General features: G+C 48.5%; 1 protein-coding gene and 1 pseudogene across 22 annotated transcripts in view; both read right to left on the minus strand.

Moving 5' to 3' along the window:
• The window catches only part of ATXN2 (ataxin 2), a 1802199-nt gene that overhangs the window by 514699 nt on the left and 1261400 nt on the right, over positions 1-26100 (minus strand). For all 22 annotated transcript variants that reach the window (XM_086943042.1, XM_086943056.1, XM_086943053.1 and 19 more), the window contains one exon: positions 3614-3798. In XM_086943042.1, coding sequence (XP_086799168.1) covers positions 3614-3798 — 185 coding nt within the window. The remainder of the gene's footprint in view (positions 1-3613; positions 3799-26100) is intronic.
• On the minus strand, positions 4607-24884 carry LOC147679471 (uncharacterized; annotated as a pseudogene).

The following is a 26100-nucleotide window of genomic DNA, read 5'->3' on the forward strand; positions in this document are numbered from 1 at the left end:
TCAAAATCCTGAGGTCCAGGATTGGACGTAACCTGCCATCCTTCTTGGGGATCAGGAAATACCGGGAGTAGCATCCCTGACCCTTTTCCTGCTCTGGAACCACCTCTATCGCACCTTTCTTGAACAAAGCCAGGACTTCTTCCTGCAAGCGAACAAGGTGGTCCTCCGAACAAAAACCCTGGCAAGGAGGGTAATTGGGAGGGAACTCCTGGAAAGGAAGTGCATACCCATTTTCTACGAGATTGAGAACCCAAAGATCCGATGTAACCGATTCCCAATCCCGTAGAAAATGAGTAAGCCGACCCCCCACCGGAGCCACATGATCCAGAATGGCGGATCTAGGGCTGCTTTGCTGCAGGGGGAGGGGGTTGGCTATTAGAGGAAGAGGAGGAGGAGGAGGAGACCTGGCGCCCACGACCACGGCCCCTTTGCTTTCCTCTGTAGGATTTATACAGAGGATTCTGGCGCTGCTGCTGCTGCTGCTGTCCTTGATTGTAGGGACGAAAATTGGATCTGCCAAAACCCCTATACTTTCTAGTCGCAGAGCCCCTCGTCTGAAGGCCCAAAGACTTCGCCGTAGCCCGACTGTCTTTGAATCTCTCCAGAGCTACGTCAGCCTTCTTGCCAAAGAGACCTGTCCCATCAAACGGTAAGTCCAACAGAGTAGACTGAACGTCAGTAGAAAAATCAGAGGACTTAAGCCATGCAGCCCTTCTTGTAGCCACAGTGGAGCCCATAATTCTGGCAACAGAGTCCGCCGTGTCCATACCACTCTGTATGACCATACGAGCTGCAGCCTGAGTATCAGCGACCACCTCGTTAAAGTTCTTCTTATCGTCCTCTGGAAGCTTAGCAGAAAGCTGTTTGACAGAGTCCATCAACGCGTGAACGTATCTCCCCAAGAGGCAAGTAGCATTGGTGGACTTCAAGGCCATGCTACCCGAGGAGAAAATCTTTTTAGCAGACTGGTCCAGCTTTTTTGAGTCCTTGTCTGCTGGCACCTGAGGGAAAGAACCCGCAGCCCTGCTGGAACAGGCAGCCTGCACTACCAGACTCTCCGGTGCAGGATGCGAGGAAAGAAATTCAGGGTCATCAGGAGCCACCCTGTAACGCCTTGCCACTGACCTGGAAACTGCAGGAGCAGATAAAGGCCTCTTCCAGACCTCCTTTATCGGTTCAGTCAATGCATCCGTAAAAGGAAGCGTAGGCTCCACAATAGAAGAGGGCGAATGCAACACTTCCGTAAGGATGTTGGGCTTGTATTCAACTGTGGGCAAAGTCAAGCCTAGCAACTCTGCAGCCTTCTTTATGACAACATGATAGGGTGCCAAGTCCTTAGATGGTGTGTCAGAAACGGTTGGCAAACCCCATTCAGGAGAAAGTTCCAAGCCACTTGCATCCTGAAGGTCCTCAAAACAATCCCCCTCATGCAACTCTCCTTCCTCAACCTCGGAGTCCACAAACTCCTTCTCCTCCAAGAGGCGTTGTGCCCTGCGCCTCGACCACTCCATACGGACCGAAGTCGATGGATCCGGTAACGACTCCGACGGCGCCGGAGCCGACGTCGAGCGAGGAGCCGGAGGACGGGAAGTGCCACGATCCGAATCCACCCGAGGCCGATCCGGAGTCGGCGAAGCCGCATGCGAAGTCGACGACCTCGGCGGCGCCGTACCGAGCCAAGGAGTGCAAGGCGTCGGCATAAACGGCATAAATGGGGCCGGGGCATAAGCCTGGGGCACACCCAAATTGAAAGACAAAGGACCCATGGGACCCATAGGCGCACCAGCGGGGTACATCGCCCTCGAGTAAACACCAAACATGGCGTTTAAAAACTGCGAGGGATCCTGACCTGGACCTGGAAAGGGTGGGTACGAACCCAACGGCCGCTCCGAAGGAGGCTGATCCGGCAAAGGCGCACCCTGGCCCTCTTGTTCTTCAGGCTCCACAACCGGAGTCGGTGCTCGAGGAACCTCTTCTTCATGCACCGATGAATGGTGCGACTCCAGATCCGGTTCCGGCTCATGAACTGGAGAACCAACGTGAGATTGAGCTGGAGAAGGAGACACAAAGTCCTTATGATGTTTTCTCGACTTCTTCCTCGAATCCGAAGACTCCTTGCCAGAGTGGTGTCTGGAGTGATGTTTACTCCTCTTATGCTTCTTTCTCGAGGAGCCCGAAGCATGGCCCGAGGCCGACTTGGAACCGGACCTCGACCTCCCTCTGGACCTTGATCTCTCTCTCGACCTCGACTTGGCCTTCGAAGCCGACCTCGACTTCGCCCTCGAAGCCGACCTTGACTTCGACCGCGACCGTTGTCTCGACTTCGAGCGCCTGGACACTGACCTCGAAGACCTTCCGGCTTCCCTTTCCTTCACCTTAGCAAGCAGAAGCTTCGCCTCCCGCTCACGCAAGGCTTTGGGGTTCATCTTGTCACAGGAACGACAGTTCTTGACATCGTGTCCCGAACCAAGACACCACAGACAGACGGGATGCGGATCGGTGATCGACATCATCCGGGTGCAGGAACCACACTGTTTGAAACCTGACTTCCTCGACGACATCTCCGGCGATGAAGCGAAATCCGACAGTGAAACAATTACAGCTAAACAGCGAATAGATACAAAAGTATCGCAGAAGATCCCAGAAACCGTTAGCGTCGACGACGCGGAAAAAAGGGAACTGACGTCATCACGCCGACGTGGGCCTTATGTGGAGTCGGTGACGTCAGACGGAGTCGCGCGCGAAGCCGTGCTCCTATGACGTCGTCCACGCCGGCGTGCTACGAAGAATTTTCCGAACGTTGCTGACGCAAGGGGGATATTCACAAGGTGAGGAATCCACACGGCAGATGTATCTATCAGAAACCTTTCATTTAGATGCAGGTTACTAGAGTACCTTTTCTACAGCACACATACCTGCTTATAACTCAAGTGTTTTCCTATTCTGCAGCCAGATGAGGGAAGTAAAGCCAATCTTTCTTTACAATATGCCTCTGTTCTTGGTGCCAGTGTGGGACCCTAATGCACACTATTATGAGACTGAAGCGCTTTCTGGAATGCCTGGAGCTTCACTCTTCCAAAAGGCTCCTACTCAGAGTTTATGCTTTGCTGCATCATTATTTTGAAAAAACAAGCCTTGTGATTTGTGATAAATGGGCGTGGATGGAAATATATTAATTTCCTGGCACATTTGTTTATCCCTATTGCATTTTTCTTTAACCATCATAATATACAAGTATAACTTAGGAACGTATTAATACATTATCAATCCATAGGGAAATATTGTTATACTGAGAATATACGCAATGAAATAACAAAATCATGCATTGTAAAATATATGTAAACAATAACATACATTAATAAACATATCAGGAGGAAAGAAAAGACAAGAGACCCGACAATGCTATATGCAAAGTGATGTGGAGTTTGTGAATCCAAAAAAAGGTCATGCTGCATAAGTATCCATGTATAATAGAACGATACCAGGGTAGTCAGTCAATTTTCGAGACTGGTGGAAAATGTTCGATGTGAGAAGGACTTCAAAGTGAAACAATTAAAAGCCAACGAACATCATCACAATATTCACATTAACTGGTAGCCTTTATAGATCTCACCTGAGATTGATAATGCTGCACATGTTGCATAAGAGGTTGATTGGAAAACTGCTGAGGGGTGTAAGCAACATACTGAGTTGAATAAGCTGGTGGAGTAGCTACTATTGGGGGTCCTGCTGCTGAGACTTGATGCATCATGGTGTTCTGGTGATGCTGATCTTGTCGTTGTTGCTGCATATTTGGTACTACAAAAAAATGAAATTATATAACGCTGAACAAGAAAGCATGTGTGTCCTTGAACTTTAAAATTGATTAAATGGTCCTCACTATCCGTTTTTACATGGAACTTTAATGCAAAGCAGTTCAATGTAAAAAAAGGAATCATCTAGTGCATGCCACTGGTACGTGAATACATTTCCTATCCTATGTACAGTGCAGACTTTGTGAGAGTAACTTAGACAATCGGTGGAGAGATATACTTACTTCCAGGGAACATAATATCCCTCTGGTTCATTGACGTTATGTAACATCCTGTAAGCATGCACCATAAAAATTAAAAGTGGTCACTCCATTTAGGCTAGGCCAAACTGCTTCAAATGGCTACATTGTAAAACAACTGAGGCCACATTAGCAACCTTTTTTCTAGTGAATGCCATAGACACCTTAGGGGACTACTGTTAACAAGGCTTTACCATTTCTCCACCAAGGCAGTCTTACACAAAATAAAGGTTTTGTTTCCCCTTGATGAAGCCATCAGTCAATTATGACAGAGTATGGACTGATATTCCACCTCGTAACTCCTCCATTAAGCAGAATGCTCTGAGGCTACCAAACTGGAGTGTAGTTCTTCGAAAAAGAACTAAAACAAATGTAACATTGGTCTAACCTGGCACAGATCTGTCTTCTTAAACCACAGGCGACTCAGTGATATAGTTAATTGACTGGTTACTCAAACCGATAATATCCACATTTGAGAAGGAATGAGTCCGGTTAGGGCGGAAGAAAACATGCAATAACATGCATATCACTGGTATTGCCTAGACAGCAAGATAATTACAGGTATACAAGATGAATTCTTATTTTGGTGTGTACTATACTTGTGTATACTGCAATGTCCCCTGGACCTGCACCAAAATAAGAAAGCTTAAAGTAATAGTTACTTACCTTTGGAAGGAAAATGCTACTTACCAGTATGCATCTGTTCTTGGCATGTACAGCTGCAGATTCTTACACTGTGCATTAGATCGCCACCTGGTGTTGGGCTCGGATGATTGCATGTTGTTGTCGTCTTGGAAGAAATCTTTATAGTCACGCGATAGGGGACTCCTCCCTTGGACGATATTGCGCATGGGCATCGGCTCCATCCTTAGATTGTTTTTCGCCATGATGGGAAATGATGGAGTTAGTAGAAAGAAGAAAGTATGTCCATGTGTGTATGTCTAATTAAGATAGAACTGGAACAGATACAGGCCCCGGGGAGGCGGGAGGGCGTGTAAGAATCTGCAGCGGTACATGCCAAGAACAAATGCATACTTGTAAGTAGCATTTCCCGTTCGAGGCATATGAGCTGCAGATCTTACACTGTGCATCGATTGTACAGCAGTGTCTCCCCTAGAGGTGGTCACCTGTATCTGTTGCAGTAGTTTGAAAGAGGGTTTTGAGGACAGCTTGGCTTACTGCAGCTTGCTGCTTAGCTTGCAAATCAACACAATAGTGTTTAGTGAAGGTGTGTGTTGTAGACCATGTTGCTGCCTTGCAGATGTCTTCTAGGGGAAAGTTCCCTAAGAAAGCCATGGAGGCTCCTAGTTTGCGTGTGGAGTGCGCTCTAGGAGTAACTGTTAATGTGCGTTTGGCCTTGTGATAGCATATTTGTTTATATTTAATAATCCACCTTGCAATTCCTGATTTTGAAATGGGGTTGCTTTTATGTGGTGGAGAGAAAGATACAAACAGTTGTTTTATTTTACGAAATGATTTGGTCCTATCAATGTAATAGAGAAGAGCTCTTTTTACATCTAGTTTATGTAGAGCTCTTTCTGCTACAGAGTCTGGGTTTTGAAAAAACACTGGTAACTCTACTGATTGATTTAGATGAAAAGGAGTAATTACTTTAGGAAGGAATTTAGGATTAGTTGGTAGAACCACCTTGTTACGGTGTAATTGTATAAATGGTTCTTGTATAGTGAAAGCTTGAATCTCACTAACTCTTCTAAGAGAGGTAATAGCAATGAGGAAAGCTGTTTTCCATGTGAGAAATTGCAGTTCACACTTACGTAAAGGTTAAAAAGGGGGCCCCATGAGCCTTGTAAGTACAATGTTTAGGTTCCACACTGGAGATGGTGGTAACCTAGGAGGAATGATTCTTTTTAATCCTTCCATAAAAGCTTTGATTGCAGGTACTTTAAATAACGACATATGTTGTCTGTTTTGTAGATATGCTGCAATGGCTGCAAGATGTAAACGTATAGGTGAATATGCTATATTACATCTTTGTAGTTGGAGAAGGTAACAGATGATATTTTGGATGGAAGCATCCAGAGGATCAATTTGATTGATAGTGCAGTAAATGGCAAACCTCTTCCATTTTGCAGCATAGCAAGCTCTAGTAGTAGGTCTTCTGCCTTCTTTAATGATATTCATACAGTCTGGTGGTAGGTTAAGGTAACCAAACTCTAAGACTTCAGTAGCCAGATCGCCAGATTCAGTTGACTTGGATCTGGATGCCTGATCTCTCCATGGTTCTGCGTTAGCATTGATGGTGTCAGAGAGTCTTTGGTGTGGAACTAGAGAGGGTTCTAGCAGTGTGGTGAAACACAGTTGGCGTGCCCAATGGAGGAGCTACCAGGATCAGTATGAGAGACTGTTGTCTGAGCTTGCGTACTACTAGTGGTATTAGTGGGGTTGGCGGAAATGCGTACGCAAATCTCCCTGACCGGTTCATCCATATCGCATTGCCCTTGGACAACGGGTGTGGAAACCTGGCGGCAAGTTTGAGCATTTTGCATTTTCGTTTGTGGCAAACAGGTCTATGTCTGGATGACCTCACTTGTGAAAGAATGGTTGAAGAACTTGCAGAAGTAGTTCCCATTTGTGAATGTGTTGTGTCTGTCTACTTTGTTCTGCAAGCAGATATATGTTTTGTGGAATGGCCCATCTCCAAATGTTTTGTGCGAGCTGGGACAGTTGCAGGGAGTGTGTGCCTCCTTGTTTTTGTATGTAGTACATGGCTGTCATGTTGTTCAGCCGGATTAAGACAGCTTTGTTTAGTATGTGTACTTGGAAGGACTTTAGTGCTAGGAAAATTGCTAGCAACTCTAGGTGATTGATGTGAAGCACCCTCTGTTGAGCGGTCCATCTTCCCTGAGTTGTGTGGTGGAACAGATGTGCTCCCCATCCTGTCAGGGATGCATCTGTTGTCAGTACTATTTGTGGACCAGGCTCTAGGAACGGCCACCCTCTGGACAAGTTTTTGGTGTTCCACCACTGCAGAGTGCGATGTGTGCGGCTGTCCACCAACACCAGGTCTGCTAGTGGTCCTTGTGCCCGATTCTACTGATGTGCTAGACATTCCTTCAATGGACGCTTTTGCAGTCTTGCATATGATACAATAAAAATGCAAGATGCCATCATGCCTATTAGTTGCATGAACACTCTGGCTAGGAGAGAGTGTTGGTTTTGAAACCTTGTAATTAAGGCTTGAAGGCTCTGTATCCTGGCTGGACTGGGATAAGCTAAAGCTGTATTGGTGTTTATGGTAGCCCCTAGGTATTGATGTACATGAGAGGGCTGTAGATGTGACTTGGTGTAGTTTATTGTAAACCCCAAGTTGTGCAGTGTCTGAATTGTGTGAGAAATGTGTTGAACACACTGGTTGAATGACTTCGCCTTTATGAGCCAATCGTCTAAGTATGGTAAGACTTGGTTCTGTTGTCTTCGGGGGTGTGCTGCTACTACTGCTAAGCACTTTGTGAACACTCTGGGTGCTGTTGTTACCCCGAATGGAAGGACTTTGAATTGATAGTGTTGTCCTTCTAGCACAAACCTGAGATACTTCCTGTGAGAAGGATGTATGGGAATGTGTAAGTGGGCGTCTTTGAGGTCTAGTGTAGTGAGGAAATCGCCTTGTTGCTATAATGGGAGAGCTTGTTGTAAAGTGATCATGTGAAAATTATCTGAGTGTATATAGAGATTGAGAGGTCTCAAATCTAGAATAGGTCTTAGTGTCCCATCCTTTTTGGGTATTAGGAAGTAGAGTGAGTAGATCCCTGTTCCTTGATGTTGCAATGGAACCAGCTGTATTGCATCTTTTTGTAGCAATGAGAGAACATCTTGTTGGAGCAGCGTTAGATGGTCTGTGGACATTGGACGCTGTCTGGGTGGTATATTTGGAGGGGTAGCTGTAAGCTCTAGGCAGTAACCATACTGGATAATCTGTCTTACCCACTTGTCTGTTGTGATGGAATTCCAGACAGGTAGAAACTGTGTTAATCTGCCACCTACAAGAGTGCTATGCTGTTGGGGAGGCTGAAGGAAGTCACTGTTTAGTGGTGGAAGAGGATCGATTGTTGTTGTTACCTCAACCTCTTCCCTTGTTGTTATTGCCTCTGTAGCCTCCTCTATAGTATCCTTAATTAGAGGATGCTTGTATATTAGTTTTAAAGGAAGCTGAATTGTCTGCTCCAGCTTGTTTGGAGCCTCCTCTGTAAAAGGAGCGACAAAAGGAACCTCTTGCTTGGGTGGACTGCAAAGCTCCCATAGACTTGGCTGTATCAGTGTCTTTTTTAATTTTTTCCAGAGCTGTGTCTACTTCTGGACCAAACAACTGTTGTTGGTTGAATGGTTGATTTAAGATAATAGTTTGTACCTCTTGCTTAAATCCTGAAATGCGTAGTGACGTCTAAGAAGGACACTGGTGTTAATTGCCCTGGATGTAGTGTCTGCTACATGTACTGCGCATTTAATGGAGGCATTAGACGTAAGCTTACCCTCTTGTATGAGGTCATCTGCTTGTGCCTTATATTGATCAGGTAGATGTTGTAAGAGCTTCTCTAGCTGATCATAGTGAGCCCTGTCATATCTTGCTAGGAGGGCCTGTGTGTTAGCAAAGCCCCATGCATTACTAGCTTGGGCAGCTATTCTTTTCCCTGAAGCATCTATGATTTTGTACTCTTTATCAGGAGTTGGTGCTTCTCCTGATGTCTGTGAGTTTGCTCTTTTCCTAGCGTTTGAAACTACTTGGGAGTCTAAGGGTAGCTGCCCCTTAATGTAAGCAGGATCCCCAGGAGCTGCTGTCTACTTTTTTTTCTATCCTTGGGGAAATGGGGTTGCCTTTGTGTTGTGGCGAAAAGGCAACAAATAGTTGTTTTGTTTTCCGAAAATCTTTGGTCCTATCAATGTAGTACATTAAGGCTCTCTTGACGTCTAGTGTGTGGAGCATTCTCTCCGCCACTGACTAAGGATTTTGGAAGAACACAGGCAGTTCTACAGTCTGATTGATATGGAACTGTGAAACCACCTTAGGAAGAAATCTAGAGTTAGTGCGAAGCACCACCCTGTTGGGAGTGAATTTGTATGAATGGCTCTTGGATAGTTAGTGCCTGGAGTTCACTAACGCGTCTCAGCGATGTAATTGCTATCAGGAAAGCCACTTTCCATGTTAAGAACTGAATCGCGCATGAATGTAGAGGCTCAAAAGGTGGACCCATTAGTCTAGTGAGGACCACATTTAGGTTCCATTCAGGAGCCGGTGGGGTCCTGGGAGGAATGACTCGTTGAGTCCTTCCAGAAAAGCTTTGATGGCAGGCACACTGAAAAGTGAGAAATGCTGCCTGTTTTGTAGATAAGCTGATATTGCGGACAAATATATACGAATGGAAGCATAGGCCAGATTGCATTTGTATAGATGTAACAGATAACAAATGATGTTGTGAGTAGATGCATCTAGCGGGTTGATGTTGTGGTCAGCACAATAAATGACGAACCGCTTCCATTTCGCCGCATAACATGCTCTGGTGGTGGGCTTTCTTCCCTCCCTTATGATATCCATACAGTCTGGAGGCTAGTTGAGGTAGCCAAATTCTAAGACCTCAGGAGCTAGATCGCCAGGTTGAGCTGTTGCGGATCTGGATGCTGAAGGTCTCCATGGCTCTGCGTCAAAAGCCTGGGTGTGAGGTGCAGCCTTTGATGCGGTACCACGGATAGTTCTAGAAACGTGGTGTACCATGGTTGGCGTGCCCACGTCGGAGCAACCAGGATGAGTGTCATCGAGTGTTGCTTCAGGTGGCGCGCCACCAGCGGTATTAGAGGTGCTGGGGCAAAAGCATAAGCAAATATGCCTGACCAGTTCATCCATATCGCATTGCCCTGCGACTGTGGGTGTGGGAACCTGGCGGCAAAGCTTTGGCATTTGGCGTTTTCCTTTGTGGCGAACAGGTCTATCTGTGGATGACCCCACTGCTGGAAGTACGGGTGGAGTACTGATGGATGTATCTCCCACTCGTGCATCTGGTGGCTGTACCTGCTGAGCAGATCCGCCATCTGATTGTCTTTGCCTGGGAGGTGTTCCGCCAAGAGGAAGACGTTCCTCTGAATGGCCCACTTCCACATGCTCTGAGCCAGATGAGACAACTGTGGCGAGGTTGTACCTCCCTGCTTCTGAATGTAGTACATGGCTGTTATGTTGTCAGTCCAGGTCAACACGACCTTGTTGCACAGATGTACTTTGAATGCTTTCATTGCCATGAAGATAGCCATCAGTTCTAGAAGGTTGATGTGCATCTTCTTTTGCTGCGTTGTCCATAGTCCCTGCACAGTGTAGTGGAGTACATGAGCTCCCCATCCCTGGAGAGATGCGTCCGTTGTCAGAATGATCTGTGGCACAGGCTCCTGGAACGGTCGTCCCCTGCAAAGGTTTTGTGGATTCCACCAATGCAGAGAGTTGTATGCACGACCGGTTACCAACACTAGGTCTTTCAACTGCCCGTGAGCCTGATTCCACTGACGTGCTAAGCACTCCTGAAGCGGACGCATATGTAGTCTCGCGTGCGGGACTGTGAAGATGCAGGAGGCCATCAGGCCTATCAACTGCATAAACACTCTTGCTGGAAGCGAGTGTTGTGGTCTGAATTTTTGTATCAGCAATTGAATGCCGTTGATCCTCACTGAATTTGGCTGTGCTGTGGCTGCCAGAGTGTCTATTGTCGCGCCCAGATACTGTCGTACGTGGGCGGGCTGAAGGTTGGACTTTGGGTAATTCAGTGAGAATCCCAGATCGTGAAGAAGGTGAATGGTGTGGGACATGTGGGCGGCACACTGCGTGGCCAACTTTGCTTGGATAAGCCAGTCGTCCAGATAAGGGTAGACGTGAGTATTTTGTCTCCGCAGGTGTGCAGCCACTGTCGCCAGGCACTTTGTAAACACCCTGGATGCCGTTGTCACTCCGAAAGGGAGGACCTTGAATTGGTAATGTTGATTGTGAATGGTGAATCTGAGGTATTTTCTCTGTGATGGGTGTAGCGGAATATGAAAGTATTCATCCTTCAGATCTAATGTTGCGAGGAAATCTCCCTGACTGAGCAACGGTAGGACCTGCTGCAGTGTTAGCATGTGAAAGTGTTCTGACAGGATGTACTGGTTTAGGGGTCTGAAGTCCAGTATGGGTCTGAGGGACCCGTCCTTTTTTGGTATGAAGAAGTACAGTGAGTACACTCCTGTACCTCTTTCTTCCACATGCACGAGTTCGATTGCTCCTTTTTGCAGCATGACGAGTACCTCCTGCTCCAATAAGTGCAAATGCTCTGTGGACATAGGACGGTGTCTTGGGGGTATGTTGGGTGGAGTGGACTTTAACTCCAGACAATAACCGTACTGGATAAGCTTCCTGACCCACCTGTCTGTGGTGATGGATTTCCAGACTGGCAGGAACTGTTGTACTCTCCACCCGACCGGTTTTGTGTGGTCGGGGGGCAGTGACAAGGCGTCACTGTTTGTTAGTGGCGGAGGATCTGGAGCTGTTGTTTCCACAACCTCTGCCCTTGGTGCTGTTTCCACGATAGCCACCTCTACTTTGTTTGGTGTATGTGGTTTGTGCGCCACCTTTATTGTACTGTGTTTGCTGGAACAGCTGGCCTCTGGAAACTCCTCTATTGCTTGAGCGACGAAAAGAACCACCCCTGAACTGCTGTGACTGGAGAGCCCCCATAGACTTCGCAGTTTCAGTGTCCTTCTTGATTTTTTCCAAGGTGGTGTCCACCTCTTGGCAAAATAAATGGCCAGGGTTTACAGGCTGATTTAGTATGGTGGTCTGTATCTCTGGCTTGAATCCGGAGATTCTGAGCAAAGCATGTTGCCTCAACATCACACTTGTGTTAATGGCTCTGGCCGCGGTGTCTGCTGCGTCCAGTGCACACTTGATAGAAGCATTTGATATGAGCTTTCCTTCCTGTATGAGCATCTCTGCTGCCTCCTTATATTCATTTGGCAAGTGTTGTAACAGGTTCTCAAGTGTATCGTAATGGGCCCTGTCATATCTGGCTAAGAGTGCCTGAGTGTTTGAAATGCGCCAGATATTGGCCGCTTGAGCTGCCACCCTTTTCCCTGATGCTTCTAGCACTTTAGATTCTTTGTCAGGGGGAGGAGCATCACCCGTTGTTTGCGAGTTTGCCCTCTTCCGGGCATTGGAAACAACCAGAGAGTCCAACGGCAACTGTCCTTTAATGTAGGTAGGGTCCGAAGGCGCTGGTTTGTACTTTTTTTCAATTCTGGGGTTTATCACCCTGGCCCTTATGGGCTCTTTAAATATGTCTCCAGCATGTTTTAAGACACCCTTTAGCATTGGCAGAGTCTTGACAGTTCTCTCTGAGGTGGAAAAGGTGTCAAACAGAAAATCCACTTCAATAGGGTCAGCATGGAGCTGGACATCATGATTTTTGGCTGCCCTTTCAATAAGTGCATTAAACGCAGCCGAATCTTCAGTAGGCAATGTTTTTACAGCATACACATGACTGTCCGGGGCAGTGTGTGGATCCCCTGGGTCAGCAGCGTCTGCTCAAGGTTCATTGTGATCTTCAGGATCAGTGTCTACAGGATAGCTGTACTCCTCATGGTCACCTTCCCCTGTCTCCACATCCGAGTAAGTGGGCGAAACAGGAGTAGTGTCTTGGCCACGTGGAGATATAGGTTCGACAAGAACGGGTGTTGTAGTAGAATCCTTCTTCATTTTCAATGGGATTCTATATGACTCCATAGGCTGTTCCGGGGCGATCTTTCGTTTGTAAATTGAAAGTCTACCCGTGTTGGCATTGATGAATTGTTCCGACTGCTCTTCAAGCGAGGGTTGTCGATGCTTTGTGACCAGTACCGCAGTTGTGGGCTTCGGCCCCGTGGACACCCTGGACGCTTCGACGGCCATCTTCGGGGCGAACGCCTTAGGTACCACTTTCGGCGGCAGCGTGAACTGGATGGGCGCCGGAGTTTTTTGAGGTTTACTGGCAGGCTTTGGTGGTGGGGCATCCTTTGGTCCGACAGCCGAAGCCTTTTCTTTAATTCGCTTCAGCAATTCTGACACCTGCTTCGAGAAGGAGGCGGACGGCTGCGTCGACTCGACGGGTTCCTTCGAGCCATCGCTAGGCGTGGAGTCGAGGTTCGTACCGCTCTTAGCCTTGTCGATGCGTAGGATCGAGAACCTTCTGAGCTCCAAGTCCTTTGTCTGTGTCAACGGTCTTCGTCGTCGATTGTTTCGGGTCGACGTCTCTGACCAGTTTTTTCGGTGTCCCAGTGTTCGGCTCGACACCCTTTAGCGACCTTACCGGGTCGATAACACCTTTATGCTTCGTCGGTGCCGATAGTTCAGAGGACTTCGAGCCGACCAAAGCAATACGCACTTTCTGTTTCGATTTTGCCTGCGTAGACACCGAAGCTTTCTCTTTCGGTTTCGATTTGGCAACCCGTGGCTCTTTAGAAGTGTCCGAAGCCGGGCCCGAAGGCGAGGCTGTAGAACCCAGTGTAAGATCTTGGGTAAGGCCATGTGGCGATCCCTCGACCTGAGCCTTATTAATTGTCTCGGCCCCAGTATTAGCGTTCGGGCCTAGCTCCTCGCTTGAGCTATCTTCCATGGCCCCAAAGGCCCCATCGTCGTCTCCTACCTCGTCGACGACGTCTTCAGTATCGACCATTTCAATATCAGCGTCGTAGCTGGAGTCTATTTCCGATGCGGGATCAGACAGGTTCTCTCGAACCTCCCGCTCTGCTCCCTCATTGTCCTCGGCATCGAAGATGTTCACCGGTTCAGGTGTCGTCTGCTGGGCTTCCTTGCGCGCTGCGCGTCGAAGTCGAATCGTCTTCTTGGAGCGGAAACGAGAACAAGCCATACAGCTGGCTTCATCGTGATCCGGCGACAGGCACTTGTTGCACACCGGGTGGACCTCGATGTGAGGATATTTCGAGTTACACACGGGACATCTCTTGAACGGGCTCCGTTCCATGATGGTTCGTCGATAAGGCCTCTGGCGTCGACCGGGCCTTCAGTGCTGGAAAGCCACGCGGCTCCTCTGGATGTCCGGCTCGGGAACTGAGCTGGAACAGAACTGGGCACCGATCGCAAGACAATACCGACGATATACTAAAGGACTTTTGGCCAAAAAGAAAGTTTTCTATCGATTCCGAACTTGAGTTAACAAATATGCATCCGAACCCAATGGCGGAAAAAAACAATCTGGGGATGGAGGCGATGCCCATGCGCACTGTAGTCCAGGGGAGGAGCCACCTATCTCGTGATACTTCGAAGACTCTTCCAGGACAACAATGTGCGATCATCCGAACCCAACACTAGGCGGCGATCTATGCACAGATATGAATTCAGCAGCCCACATGCCTCGAACCCAACGCTACCATCCAGTCTCCTGGGTCCAAGGCAGCTAAGACCTGAGCCAGAGTCAGCATCTTGAACTTCTCCTTCTGGAGGAAGCCGTTGACGTTCCGTAGGTCCAAGATAGGGCGTAGGCCCCCTTTGCCCTCTTGGGTACCAGAAAGTAGTGGGAGTAACAACCACACCCTACTTCTGGCCCAGGAACGCGCTTGACGGCCCCCTTGGCCAAGAGGGCCGTGACTTCCTCTTGCAGAAGTTGCAAGTGATCCCCCGATACGTGGTGGAATTGCGGTGGCATGGCTGGAGGGGTAGCCTCGAAGGGGAGGGAGTAGCCCCTTCGGACAATTTGCAGCACCCACCTGTCCGACGTGACGGTGCGCCAGCCGAAAAGTTGGCGGACCTCAACCAGGTGTGGCGTCGAACCGCCACTGTCGTTGCCATCGCCCTGTCCAGTGAGTCTGCGGTATCCAGCTCACACCGGATGGAATACTGTGCTGCATCTCGACCCTCCGCAAGGGTTTGGGCGAGTTTTGCCCGGACCTCTTCCGGACACTGTGGCAGCACGTCCGTGACCGCGTCCCACAGGGTGTGGGTATAGCGGCCCAAGAGGCATGCGGTATTAACTGACCGCAGTCCCAAACTGAGGGACGAGAACACCATCTTCCCGAACTGTTCGTACCTCTTGCATTCCCAATTGGGCGGAGCCGTCGGGAATGCGGTCTGGGAAGTGGAGGCCTGGATGACCAGGCTCTCGAAGTGGGGTGGGTGGACAAAAAGTAAGGGTCGCCCGGGGCCGGGCGGTAGTGTCTGGCCACGTTCCTATCCACAGGCGGACCTGTGGCGGACTTGGACCAAGTGCCCACAAGAACGTCACACAAGGCCTCATTAAACGGCAGCAGAGGCTCACTGGAGCTTGCCTGCCGTTTAAGTACCTCTGTGAGGAGGTTAGTCCTCACGGCCGCGACAGGAAGTTCAAAGTTTAGGGCCTTGGCTGCCCGTGTCAACACTACACTATAAGCTGCCCTCTCCTCCGTAGCCACGGTGGGAGGGGAGACAAATCCAGCGTCTGGCGAAGTGTCAATGCACTGGCCTCCCCAATCTCATATGTCCAGTCCTGTGGTGACTGGCACTCCCGTGCCAGAGGGTCCTCAGACCCCTCCCAATAAACCTCGTCACCCATCTCCTGTAGCACAGGTTCAACAGATGGGTCCTGTCCATGGAAATAGAAATCTCCAAATGCCGTCGGTAGCGGCGCCCATCGGAGTCGCTCCGGCGCCAGAACCGGACCGGGGGTAGGATTGGGGACGGCGCACATAGCAGGCACCGGGGGTGACACCCGTAGGGCCGGCGTCGGCGAGGTCGAGAGGTCGACCGGCGACGACCCGGAAGCGGATCCAGAGAGGGCCAGCGGCGCCGGGACCGAAGTCGCCGGCGGCGCCGGGACCGAAGCACCCGACCCGCTAGGCCATCCAGCCGGGCCGTTGGGCCCGAAGGCGCCACGGGACCCAGCTGAGGAGGGAGGGACCTCTTGGCCATGAGGTACCGCTCGACCTCCTCAGGCGTCGCGTCTTGCCCAGGGACCCGAAGGTGTGGGGCAGACAGCGACTCCGGCGGAGCCGCGCGGGTGGTGTTACCCGAAACCCTGGCCGCATCGTGCGAGCGTCGGGGTGGGTCGGAGGAACGATGATGTCTTTCTGACTTCTTATGCCTCTTACCTGAGGACTTGGATCCCGACGACCGATGTCCATTCCCGGAGCTGCGAGGGCTCCGACCCCGCGACCTGTCCCTCGACCTCCCGTAGGACCGGGACCTGGAGCGGCGCGGGGCCGACTGCCGAAGCTCAAGTCGCTTGCGAGACCACTCTCACCTAGCCTTAGACGTCAGGGCCCGGCAGTCGGAGCAGGTGCGGTCGTCGTGGTCGAGGCCTAAACACTTGAGGCACTGGCGATGGGGGTCGGTAACCGACATCAGTCGGTCGCACCTGGAACAGGGTTTAAACCCGGGCATCCCTACCGGCACCGTAGGAGTCGAAGACTCGAGCAAAGAAATGATCAAAAAGATCAAAAAGGAGGGGGGGAGCTACGACACCAACCAAGATGGCTGCATAGTCTCCCAGCTCCGCTGACCTCCGTCCTATGCTCCACTATCCTGTTGATAATCCTGTTTACCTGAACCGGATCCGTGTGAGTGATCCGACCCACACTCCGGTGGTGTACTCCCAGAGTTTTTCCGCCGTCGTGGAGCGAAGATACGTCGAAGACTGTACTGAGGCCTAACCCAACTGGGAAGCCGGGGTCTCTAGTGCTGGCCCTGCCGGGTCTGAGTTGAACAACAACGGGCTGCTGAATGCGGTTGGGTCCGGTCTCTGGATCACTCAGACTTTTTTCGATTGTTTTGCTACCATCAGCTGCCTGGTGCCCTATAGCCGGTGAGGTGACTAGTGAAGCACGGTGCTGTGTTGTGGGGGTCCCTGACCGGGGGTCCGGCATTCACATCGCCGATCCCCCCGGGTCGGTGCCTCGCTGCGTACCATTGCCCGCTGACCGCTGGTCCCCCCTAGCTTATTCCTGCTCCGCCTAATCTTGCCCCGGAGAAGGCGCCTCTCCGTGGGGACCACCATGCCTGAGGACGAAAGGAGTTTAGCGGAGCAGGATCGACCTGGCCCGTCTTTGCCGACGGTGCTGGAGGCACTTATGGCGCTTCAGGGCACTATCAAAGCCCGGACTCGCAGTTTGTTGTCTGCGATGGATGAAATCACAGGCTTGAGACCGGACCCTGACTCGACGCTTGTGACCCGGCAACCAGCCCGCTTTGCAATGGATGCTTCGGAGGTGAATTTAGACCCCGCGTTGGAAACAGTGTTTGCCCCTATTGTGGTGGATCTACCGGACTGTAATGTGCCTGGACACCCAATTGAACCGTTGGAACCTTCGATTTTGTACCCCTCGGAACATTTACATGCCGTCCCCATTACGGAACCATCTACTTTGTACTGTATGCTGTCTTGGACTGTGTCGATTCCCCTCCTCCACCGGTCTTTCAAGATGGCGGGTGGGATGAAGCTCAGTCTCGGAGACGGGAAGGGGCGAAAGTGGTACCAGCCATCTACATCTGTGCGCTCCTGTTCTGCCGACTTTTGTGACATTTTGTGTAAAGGGCTTCCCTTAATTAACGACTCCAGTACATTTGATCGAAGGGGCCAGGGTTGAGATTCTTGTCTGGGTTTCTCGTTGTGGGATTGTGGTTGACGGGATTGTTTTATTGACCTAACGGAATCCGGGGCAGGGTTGGCTATGGTGGGGGAAGGAGACCGGGAGTCCGTAGTATTATGCCCTCCTCCGATTTCCCCTCTCGAGTGGGGTTTCTTTTCCTTTCTTTTCTTCCCTTTTCTTCTATATTTCGGGCTCTGGTTGCTGGGCGACAGGCACGCTGCGTGGGGGGTGGCCGTAGTCATTTGCAGGGGTGCAGGGTGGGGGGGCATGGGGGTGGGTATTTCGTTTTTTTATCTTTGTTCTATGGCCTCTTTTTCTTCTCTTCTCTAGCCTTTTCTTCCTTTTCCGGGTTAGTGTAGTGGGTTCGGCTTTCTCCACATCCTTATTTCTACATCTGTGCCTTGACCTCTCTGGGGCTTTGGTGCTGTGGGGCGGACAATAACGATGGTGTAGATATTAACAATGTGCTGGTTTATCCTGATGTCGCATGTCTTAACGCCGTTGATTTACATGGTAGCGAACTTGGTATGGACACATCGTTTTTCTGCTCGCCCCCCTTTTTTGTGATGCGAGACACTGTACGACACCTGATCCTTTCTATTTTATATTATAAAATGAAAATCTCCTATCCTGTTTCCGCATCGAACTGCATTTACAACCGCTGTGCTTAGTAATTTGAGTTACTATGCTCCCCAGGGACAATGACTCTGAAATTGGATTGTGATACTGTACTGAACTGCTTAGCGGCCAGCCCTGGGGGTTGTAGGCCCGGGTCTGTATTTGAGTGCAAATGTTAAATAAAGGTTTTCAAAAAAAAAAAAGATCAAAAAGTTTAGTCAAAAAAGACTAAGGGTTAGAGCTTCTCTGGATCTGCGCTAGCGGGACTTCAGCGAGCATGGGCGGCTTTTAAGTACTCCGACGACGTCATTCCGGCGCTAATGACGCCGACGACAAACGCGGAGCCGTGGATGACGCCTGCCGGCGCGCAGGGGTATTGCTACGCAAAAATTTCCGGATACAGTCGGACGCCTAGGGATATTCTAAGGTAAGGAATTTATCAATAACGAGTCTCTTTAAGATCAGAGTAGCACCAAATAAGGTCTTTTGGGTTACCATATTTGTTCTAGGGTTGCTGCAAAGCCCACTGAAGTGGCCTTCTGCACAGTCAACTCTGGTGAACCAGGAAAAGCAGAGAGTTTGGGATTTCAAAATGTGATTTTCTTCTGGTCTTAAGTTATCTCTAGCCATTACAAAAAAAATAGGTGCCTAACATCAGCCTTTCGATTCAGAAATACTAGGATTTAAATGATTTTGATGGTGTCTAGTGTAAGAACTCGAGAAAGATGACTGTGCCCATCTAACTTTCCCTTAGTCTCTGGCTCTAGAAGGCCACAAATACTGCAAAGACCTCCTTTGCTACTTGAAATTATGTCTGTGTAAAGTAGTAATTTTCTGTATTGTTTTGCGCAGGCTGTACCTTTGCGTTGATTATATTTTTCAAGTGATAATGCTGTGTTTTCGCCAAATTACCTGGCTTCCTCCTCATACTTTTCTTATGCCTATTGAACAGCTCTGGAAAATAGAATGGGAGTGGGTTATAGATGTGGATGCCAGGCTTGATTTCACATTAGAGAGAAAAATAGCTTTGCTTTCGACTCCCTGAGGGAATGCAAATGCATTTTGGGCAGAGAGTTTAAAAGTTAAGCTATATTGTGACCTTCCACAGATACCAGTCAGTGAATTATGCTTGTCTATTACAGTTCTGTGATTAGACAAATAGGACTTGAGGCTCAATGAGCCAGGAGGAAGGAAAATGCTACTTACCAGTATGCATCTTTTCTTGGCATGTAGAGCTGCAGAGTTGCAAAGTATGCATAGATCGCCACCTAATGTTGGGCCCGGATGTTTGCAGTTTGTTGTTGTCCTGAAAAGGTATTTGGAAGTCACGAGATAGGTGACTCCTCCTTAGGACCACATTGTGCATGGGCATCGGCTCCATCCCCAGATTGTTTTTTGCAATTAGGGAAATGATGGAGCTTTGCAAGAAAAGGAAGGATGCCCATGTAATTTGTATCTAATTAAGATAATACTGGCTGAAACAGACAAGGGTAGCCGGGGAGGCGGGTGGGCGTGTGCAACTTTGCAGCTCTACATGCCAAGAACAGATGCATACTGGTAAGTAGCATTTTCCGATCGAGGCATATGAGCTGCAGATTGCACACTATGCATAGATTGTATAGCAGTACCCACTCTTAGCGGCGACCACCCCTATCTGCTGCAGTAGTTTGGAATAATGTTTTGAGAACAGCCTGGCCCACATTAGCTTGTTGTTTTGTTTGCACATCTAAACAATAGTGTTTTGTGAATGTGTGCGGTGTAGCCCATGTAGCTGCTCTGCAGATGTCATCTAGGGAAAGGTTCCCAAAAAATGCCATTGAAGCCCCTATTTTTCTTGTAGAGTGGGTTTTAGGAGGAACAGATAACATACGTTTAGCTTTGTGGTAACAAATCTGTATTCATTTGACAATCCATCTAGCTATCCCAGATTTTGAAATGGGATTACCCTTGTTTGGTGGTGAGAAAGACACAAAAAGTTGTTTTGTCCTACGAAAAGGTTGTGTCCTTTCTATGTAGTATAGCAATGCTCTTTTGACATCTAATGTGTGAAGAGTTCTTTCTGCTACTGACTGTGGTTGTGAGAAGAAAACGGGCAGTTCCACAGATTGATTGAGATGGAATGGAGAAATTACCTTGGGCAGGAATTTTGGATTAGTACGTAGAACTACCTAATTTTGATGCATTTGCAAGAAGGGTTCTTGGATGGTTAGTGCTTGTAGTTCACGAACTCTCCGCAGAGAAGTAATAGCTACTAGGAAAGCAACTTTCCATGTTAAAAATTGTAATTCATATCTGTGTAAAGGTTCAAAGGGAGGTCCCATTAACCATGGGAGAACAACATTTAAATTCCACACAGGCGAAGGTGGTACTCTGGGAGGAATTATTATTTTAAGGCCTTCTATAAAGGCTTTAATGGCAGGCACTTTGAACAGAGATAGATGTTGTCTGGTTTGCAGATATGCTGCCATTGCAGCAAGATGTAGTCTAATAGACGTATAGGCTAAGTTAGTTACATCTTTGGAGATGCATTAAGTATCCTATGATGTATTGAATAGACACATTTGGGGGATTAATATTCTTTTTGTGACAATATATCACAAATCGTTTCCACTTGGCCCGCTTAACATGCCCTAGTGGTTGGACAACTAGCTTCTTTAATGACATTCATGCAGTCTGGAGGAAGGTTCAGATATCCAAATTCTAGGACTTCAGGAGCTAAATCGCAAAGTTGAGCTGAGCTGGGTCCGGGTGTCTGATCTCTCCACGGTTCTGTGTTTAGAGGTATGGAGAGAGGTGCAATTCTTGGTGTGGTACTACAGACAGTTGTAGCAGTGTGGTGTACCACGGTTGTCTGGCCCACGTTGGAGCAACTAGGATGAGGGTCAGAGAATGCTGTTATAGTTTGCGTACTACTAGTGGCATGAGTGGTAGAGGTGGAAAAGCATACGCAAATCTGTTTGACCAATTCATCCATATCACATTGCCTTTTGACAGTGGATGTGGCTATCTGGCAGCAAAGCTTGGGCATTTTGTGTTTTCGTGGGTGGCAAGTAGGTCTATTTGAGGTTGTCCCCACATCTGAAAGAATGGTTGAAGAACTTGCATATGAAGTTCCCACTCATGGGTCTGTTGTGTTTGACGACTTGACAGATCCGCTATAGTTCTTTGTACTCCCGGAACATGCTGGGCTAGGAGGAATATGTTTTGAGGTATAGCCCACCTCTATATGTCCTGTGCTAGTTGAGAGAGTTGCAGGGAGTGTGTGCCTCCCTGCTTCTGTATGTAGTACATTGCGGTCATGTTGTCTGTGCGGACTAACACAGCTTTGTTTGCTACTTGCTTCTGGAAAGCTTTTAGTGCTAGGAATATTGCTAGTAACTCCAGATGATTTATGTGGAGTAATTTTTGTTGCGGTGTCCACTTGCCTTGCATGGTGTGTTGCAGTAGGTGGGCTCCCCAGCCGGAGAGCGATGCGTACGCAGTCAAGATTATCTGAGGAACTGGCTCTAGGAATGGTCGCCCCTTGGAAAGGTTTTTGGTGTTCCACCACTGGAGAGAGCAATGAGTCCGACCGTCTACCAACACTAGGTCTGTTAAGTGACCTTTAGCCTGGTTCCATTGACGTGATAAGCACTCTTGTAGCGGATGCATCTGAAGTCTTGCATGGGGTACTATGAAGATGCAAGAGGCCATCATCCCTATGAGTTGCATGAACACTCGTGCTGGGAGGGAGTGTTGTAGCTGAAACTTTGTTAGAAGAGTTTGCATGCTGGCTATCCTTGCTGGAGTGGGATAAGCTAGCGCTGTTGAGGTGTTTATTGTGGCACTGAGGTACTGTTGTACTTTGGATGGCTGTAGATGAGACTTGGTGTGGTTTATTGTGAACCCCAAGTTGTGGAGCAGTTGGATGGTGGCATGAGTGTGTTCCACGCATTGATTGTATGAGCTGGCTTTTATGAGCCAGTCGTAGAGGTACGGGAAGAAATGGATGTGCTGTCTTTGTAGATGCTCTGCCACTACTGCTAAGTACTTGGTGAATACTCTTGGTGCTGATGTGACTCCGAATGGGAGTACTTTGAATTGATAGTGCTGCCCATCTATTACAAATCTGAGATACTTTCTGTGAGCCTTGTGAATTTGAATGTGGAAGTATGCGTCCTTGAGATCTAGAGTAGCCAGGAAGTTGTTTTGCAGCAGGAGTGGAAGGACTTGTTGGAGTGTGACCATGTGAAAATGGTCTGACTGTATGTATATGTTTAGCGGTCTGAGGCCTAAAATAGACCTTAGAGGCCGTCCTTCTTTGGAATCAGAAAATATAGAGAGTGAACCCCCCTTTTTGTTGGTGCAGAGGAACTGGTTCTATTGCACTTTTATCTAGCAGGGATACAACTTCTTGCTTTAACAGTGATAGATGTTCTTTTGACATTTGACGCTGTTTGGGTGGTATGTTTGGGGGGGTAGATGTTAGTTCTAGACAGTAACCTGACTGAATAATTTGTCACACCCACCTGTCTGATGTGATGTTGATCCCGGCAGGCAGGAATTGTTGAAGTCTTCCCCCCACAGGAGTGGAATGTTGGGGGGGGAAGGGGAGGAAAATCATTGGGTAGGGGTAGAGGCAGAGCAGGAGTTGTTGTTTTTGCCTCAGCCTTTGTTGTGTTTACCCCTGTAACCCACGCTCTGGTAGCCCTTAGTGAATGTGGATTGACCAGGTGTTTTGTAGGAAGTGAAGGGACTTTCTGAGGAGTAGCCTCTTGTGTTGCCTCTGTATGATGAGCGACGAAAGGAACGTCTGGGAGCTTGCTGCTGCAAGGCTCCCATAGATTTTGCTGTATCAGTGTCTTTTTCATTTTCTCTGAAGATACGTCAACATTTGGGCCAAATAAATGTGTCTCATCAAATGGCTGATTAAGGATGGAGTTTTGTACCTCAGGTTTAAAACCTGAAATACGTAGCCAGGCATGTATATGTTGTAGGGTGCTGGTATTGATTGCCCTTGAGGCGGTATCTGCAGCGTCTAGGGCACAACAAATGGAAGTATTAGTGATAATTTTACCTTCCTGTATAAGTTCATTAGCCCTGTTTTTGTATTTGTCTGGTAGGTGCTGCATTATGGACTCTAGTTCATCGTAATGTGCTGTCACATCTTGCCAGCAACGCTTGGGTGTTGGCAATGTGCCAGATTTTAGCTACTTGTGCCGCTGTACGCTTGCCGGAGGCGTCAAGGAGCTTAGATTCTTTGTCTGGTGGTGAGGCCTCACCAGATGTCTGGGAATTAGCACGTTTACGTGCATTAGACACTACTAGAGAATCTAATTGTGCTAGACCTTTAATATAAACTGGGTCTGCAGGAGCAGCTTTATATTTTTTCTCAATGTGAGGTTTGAAGACCCTAGCCCTGACAGGATGCTTAAAAACCTCTTTTGAGTGCTTGGTGACACCCTTAAACATTGGTAAAATGGCAGTAGACCTTCGTGTGTTATCAAAAGTGTCTAGTAGGAAATCTTCCTCCACTGCATCGGTGTGTAAGTCCACCCCATGATATTGTGCAGCCCTTTGGACTAGTAGGTTAAACCCTATAGTGTCCTCTGGTGGGGAAGGTCTGGAAGGGTATACATCATCTTGTGGGACGCAAGGCACATCAGGGGTGTTGTAATCATCCCATGGATTAGGTGACTGAGGGGGACTATTGGTGCCTTCTGGATCATGTGCACCCCCAACTATGTCGTCAGAATCTGTGTCTACATCATCATCTGGATTAGTAGATGGTGTAGGTGAATGATGTGGTGGAGGAGGTGTAGGAGGAGGAACAATATGGGGAGGTGGTGGAGAAGGGACCCTTAATGGAGAGGTTGCAATGTCCTTCTTTGGAGGGGGAGGAGGTGCTGGCGCCTCAAGTGGTCTCTTCTTGGAGCTGAGAGTCAATTGTCCGGTTTTAGGATCCTTTACAAGAGTTTTCTGATTGGGACCCGGTGTAAAAAGTTCTTCTGAGTAGGGCAAATCCTTTGGCGTTGAAGTTTTCAGCTCCCTAGGTTTTTTCGGCACCGAGTCGGTAGCTGGTGTTGAGTCTTTTGGCTTAGGAGTGTGCCCTTTCGCAATGTCTTTTACCGGAACCTATTTTTTCGGTTCCGGGTGTTTTTTCGGTACAGACGCGTGTGAATCTGGCGCTTTGGGCGGTTTTTTAGTCGGCTCTGAGTGCGGTTTCGGCATCGATGAGCCGCTGACAGTCTTCGGCGCCGTGTGCTTGGGTGTCGGAGCAACGGTGGGCGTAGTAGAGGAAGATGGCTCCTTCTTCGGTGTCAGTATAGGATTGGCACCGGGAACAGGCTGGCTCGAGCCCGAGCCGCCTGTAGGCTTAGTGGGCTTCTTTGCCGGGCCCGAAGGCGGGCGTGGGAAGCAGTGTCTCTGTGTGCACCCGGCCCTTAAGGTGAAGGTGTTACCGAAGCCTTTTTGAGAGTATCGAGGAAGGGTTGGGGTCGACGGTCTTACTTACGACCCGTTGAGCTGGAGAGATGTCCTCGACGTTGGAGTTTTCGGCATCTGAGGATCCGATACTCTCTTTGGCGTGCTGGTGTTCTGGCACGTCAACGCCCTCTTCGAAGATGTCGCTGGAGATCGAAGCTGACGAGCGAGCCATAGTTCTCCGGGCTCGTCGGTCTCGAATGGTTTTCTTGGAGCGGAATGAGGCACACGCCGAACAGTCTTTGGCCTTGTGCTCCAGTGAAAGGCAAAGGTTGCACACCTCATGTAGATCGGTGTGGGGAAACTTCGACCCACATTGAGGACACTTCTTGAATGGTGTTCTTTCCATGAGCCAGAAAGTAAGGCCTAGGTAGGCCCGAAGGCCTTCATCCACGACCGGAATCGAAGACTTCGCAGTGATAGAGAATCGCGTTGATGTAGCGCGATCGAAACAATATCGTCAAACTGGGTGAGGATTGCGTGCCGAAAGACAATCGGTTCCAAACTGGAGCGCAGGAAACACATCCGAGCCCGATGGCGGAAACAAACTATCTTGGGATGGAGCCGATGCCCATGCACAATGTGGTCCTAAGGAGGAGTCACCTATCTCGTGACTTCCAAAGAACTTTTAAGGACAACAACAAACTGCAAACATCCGGGCCCAACACTAGGTGGCGGTCTATGCATAGTGTGCAATCTGCAGCTCATATGCCTCCAACACAATGTCTCAAAAGAGAAAAATAACACATTTTAAAAAAACAAGGAATAATCTTGGCAACTCCTGGTATTTGATCTGTGGAGAAGCAGAAAAACTGGTGGCATCAATGCATATGCTGTCTTGTATATAGCTGATGATTCACTTTCAGTAGCTCTGTACACTTCAGTCCAGACCCTGAAAAACACCACCTGGTTCCGGTTACTGCACATTGTGGAATTACAATTTCCAGCTATACTTTGGTGTCTGGGAAGTGGGTAATTTACAGGCTTAGTTGGAGCAAATTTCCATTACAAATAAAAACTTACACACCAACATGATTCTTTCTCAAAAATAGAATACTTACTGGAAAATCATGTTATCACACCAAAATGCTTCAATCATAAAATTGAACCGATAATTCCTGCATCTTAATAGACACCACCATCTCAAATTCCTCTACTGAGGAAAAGATATGGAGAATGAATCGGGGGTCATTAAATGCAGACAGTCATGACACAATGAATAAACACAAACAACAAACAGTATTTGGCACTTTTTCCTAGAAAACACTACCACAAATCCATCCATTGAAACTATATGGAATGTCATGAAGCCACAATCAAAGGTGATAAGATTAGCGAGAAAGAAAAAGACACAAATGATGGACGGAATGCGGAACAAATCAAACATTCAC

Source organism: Lissotriton vulgaris, chromosome 11, assembly GCF_964263255.1.
Source record: "Lissotriton vulgaris chromosome 11, aLisVul1.2, whole genome shotgun sequence".
In the NCBI taxonomy this organism is placed as follows: domain Eukaryota; kingdom Metazoa; phylum Chordata; class Amphibia; order Caudata; family Salamandridae; genus Lissotriton; species Lissotriton vulgaris.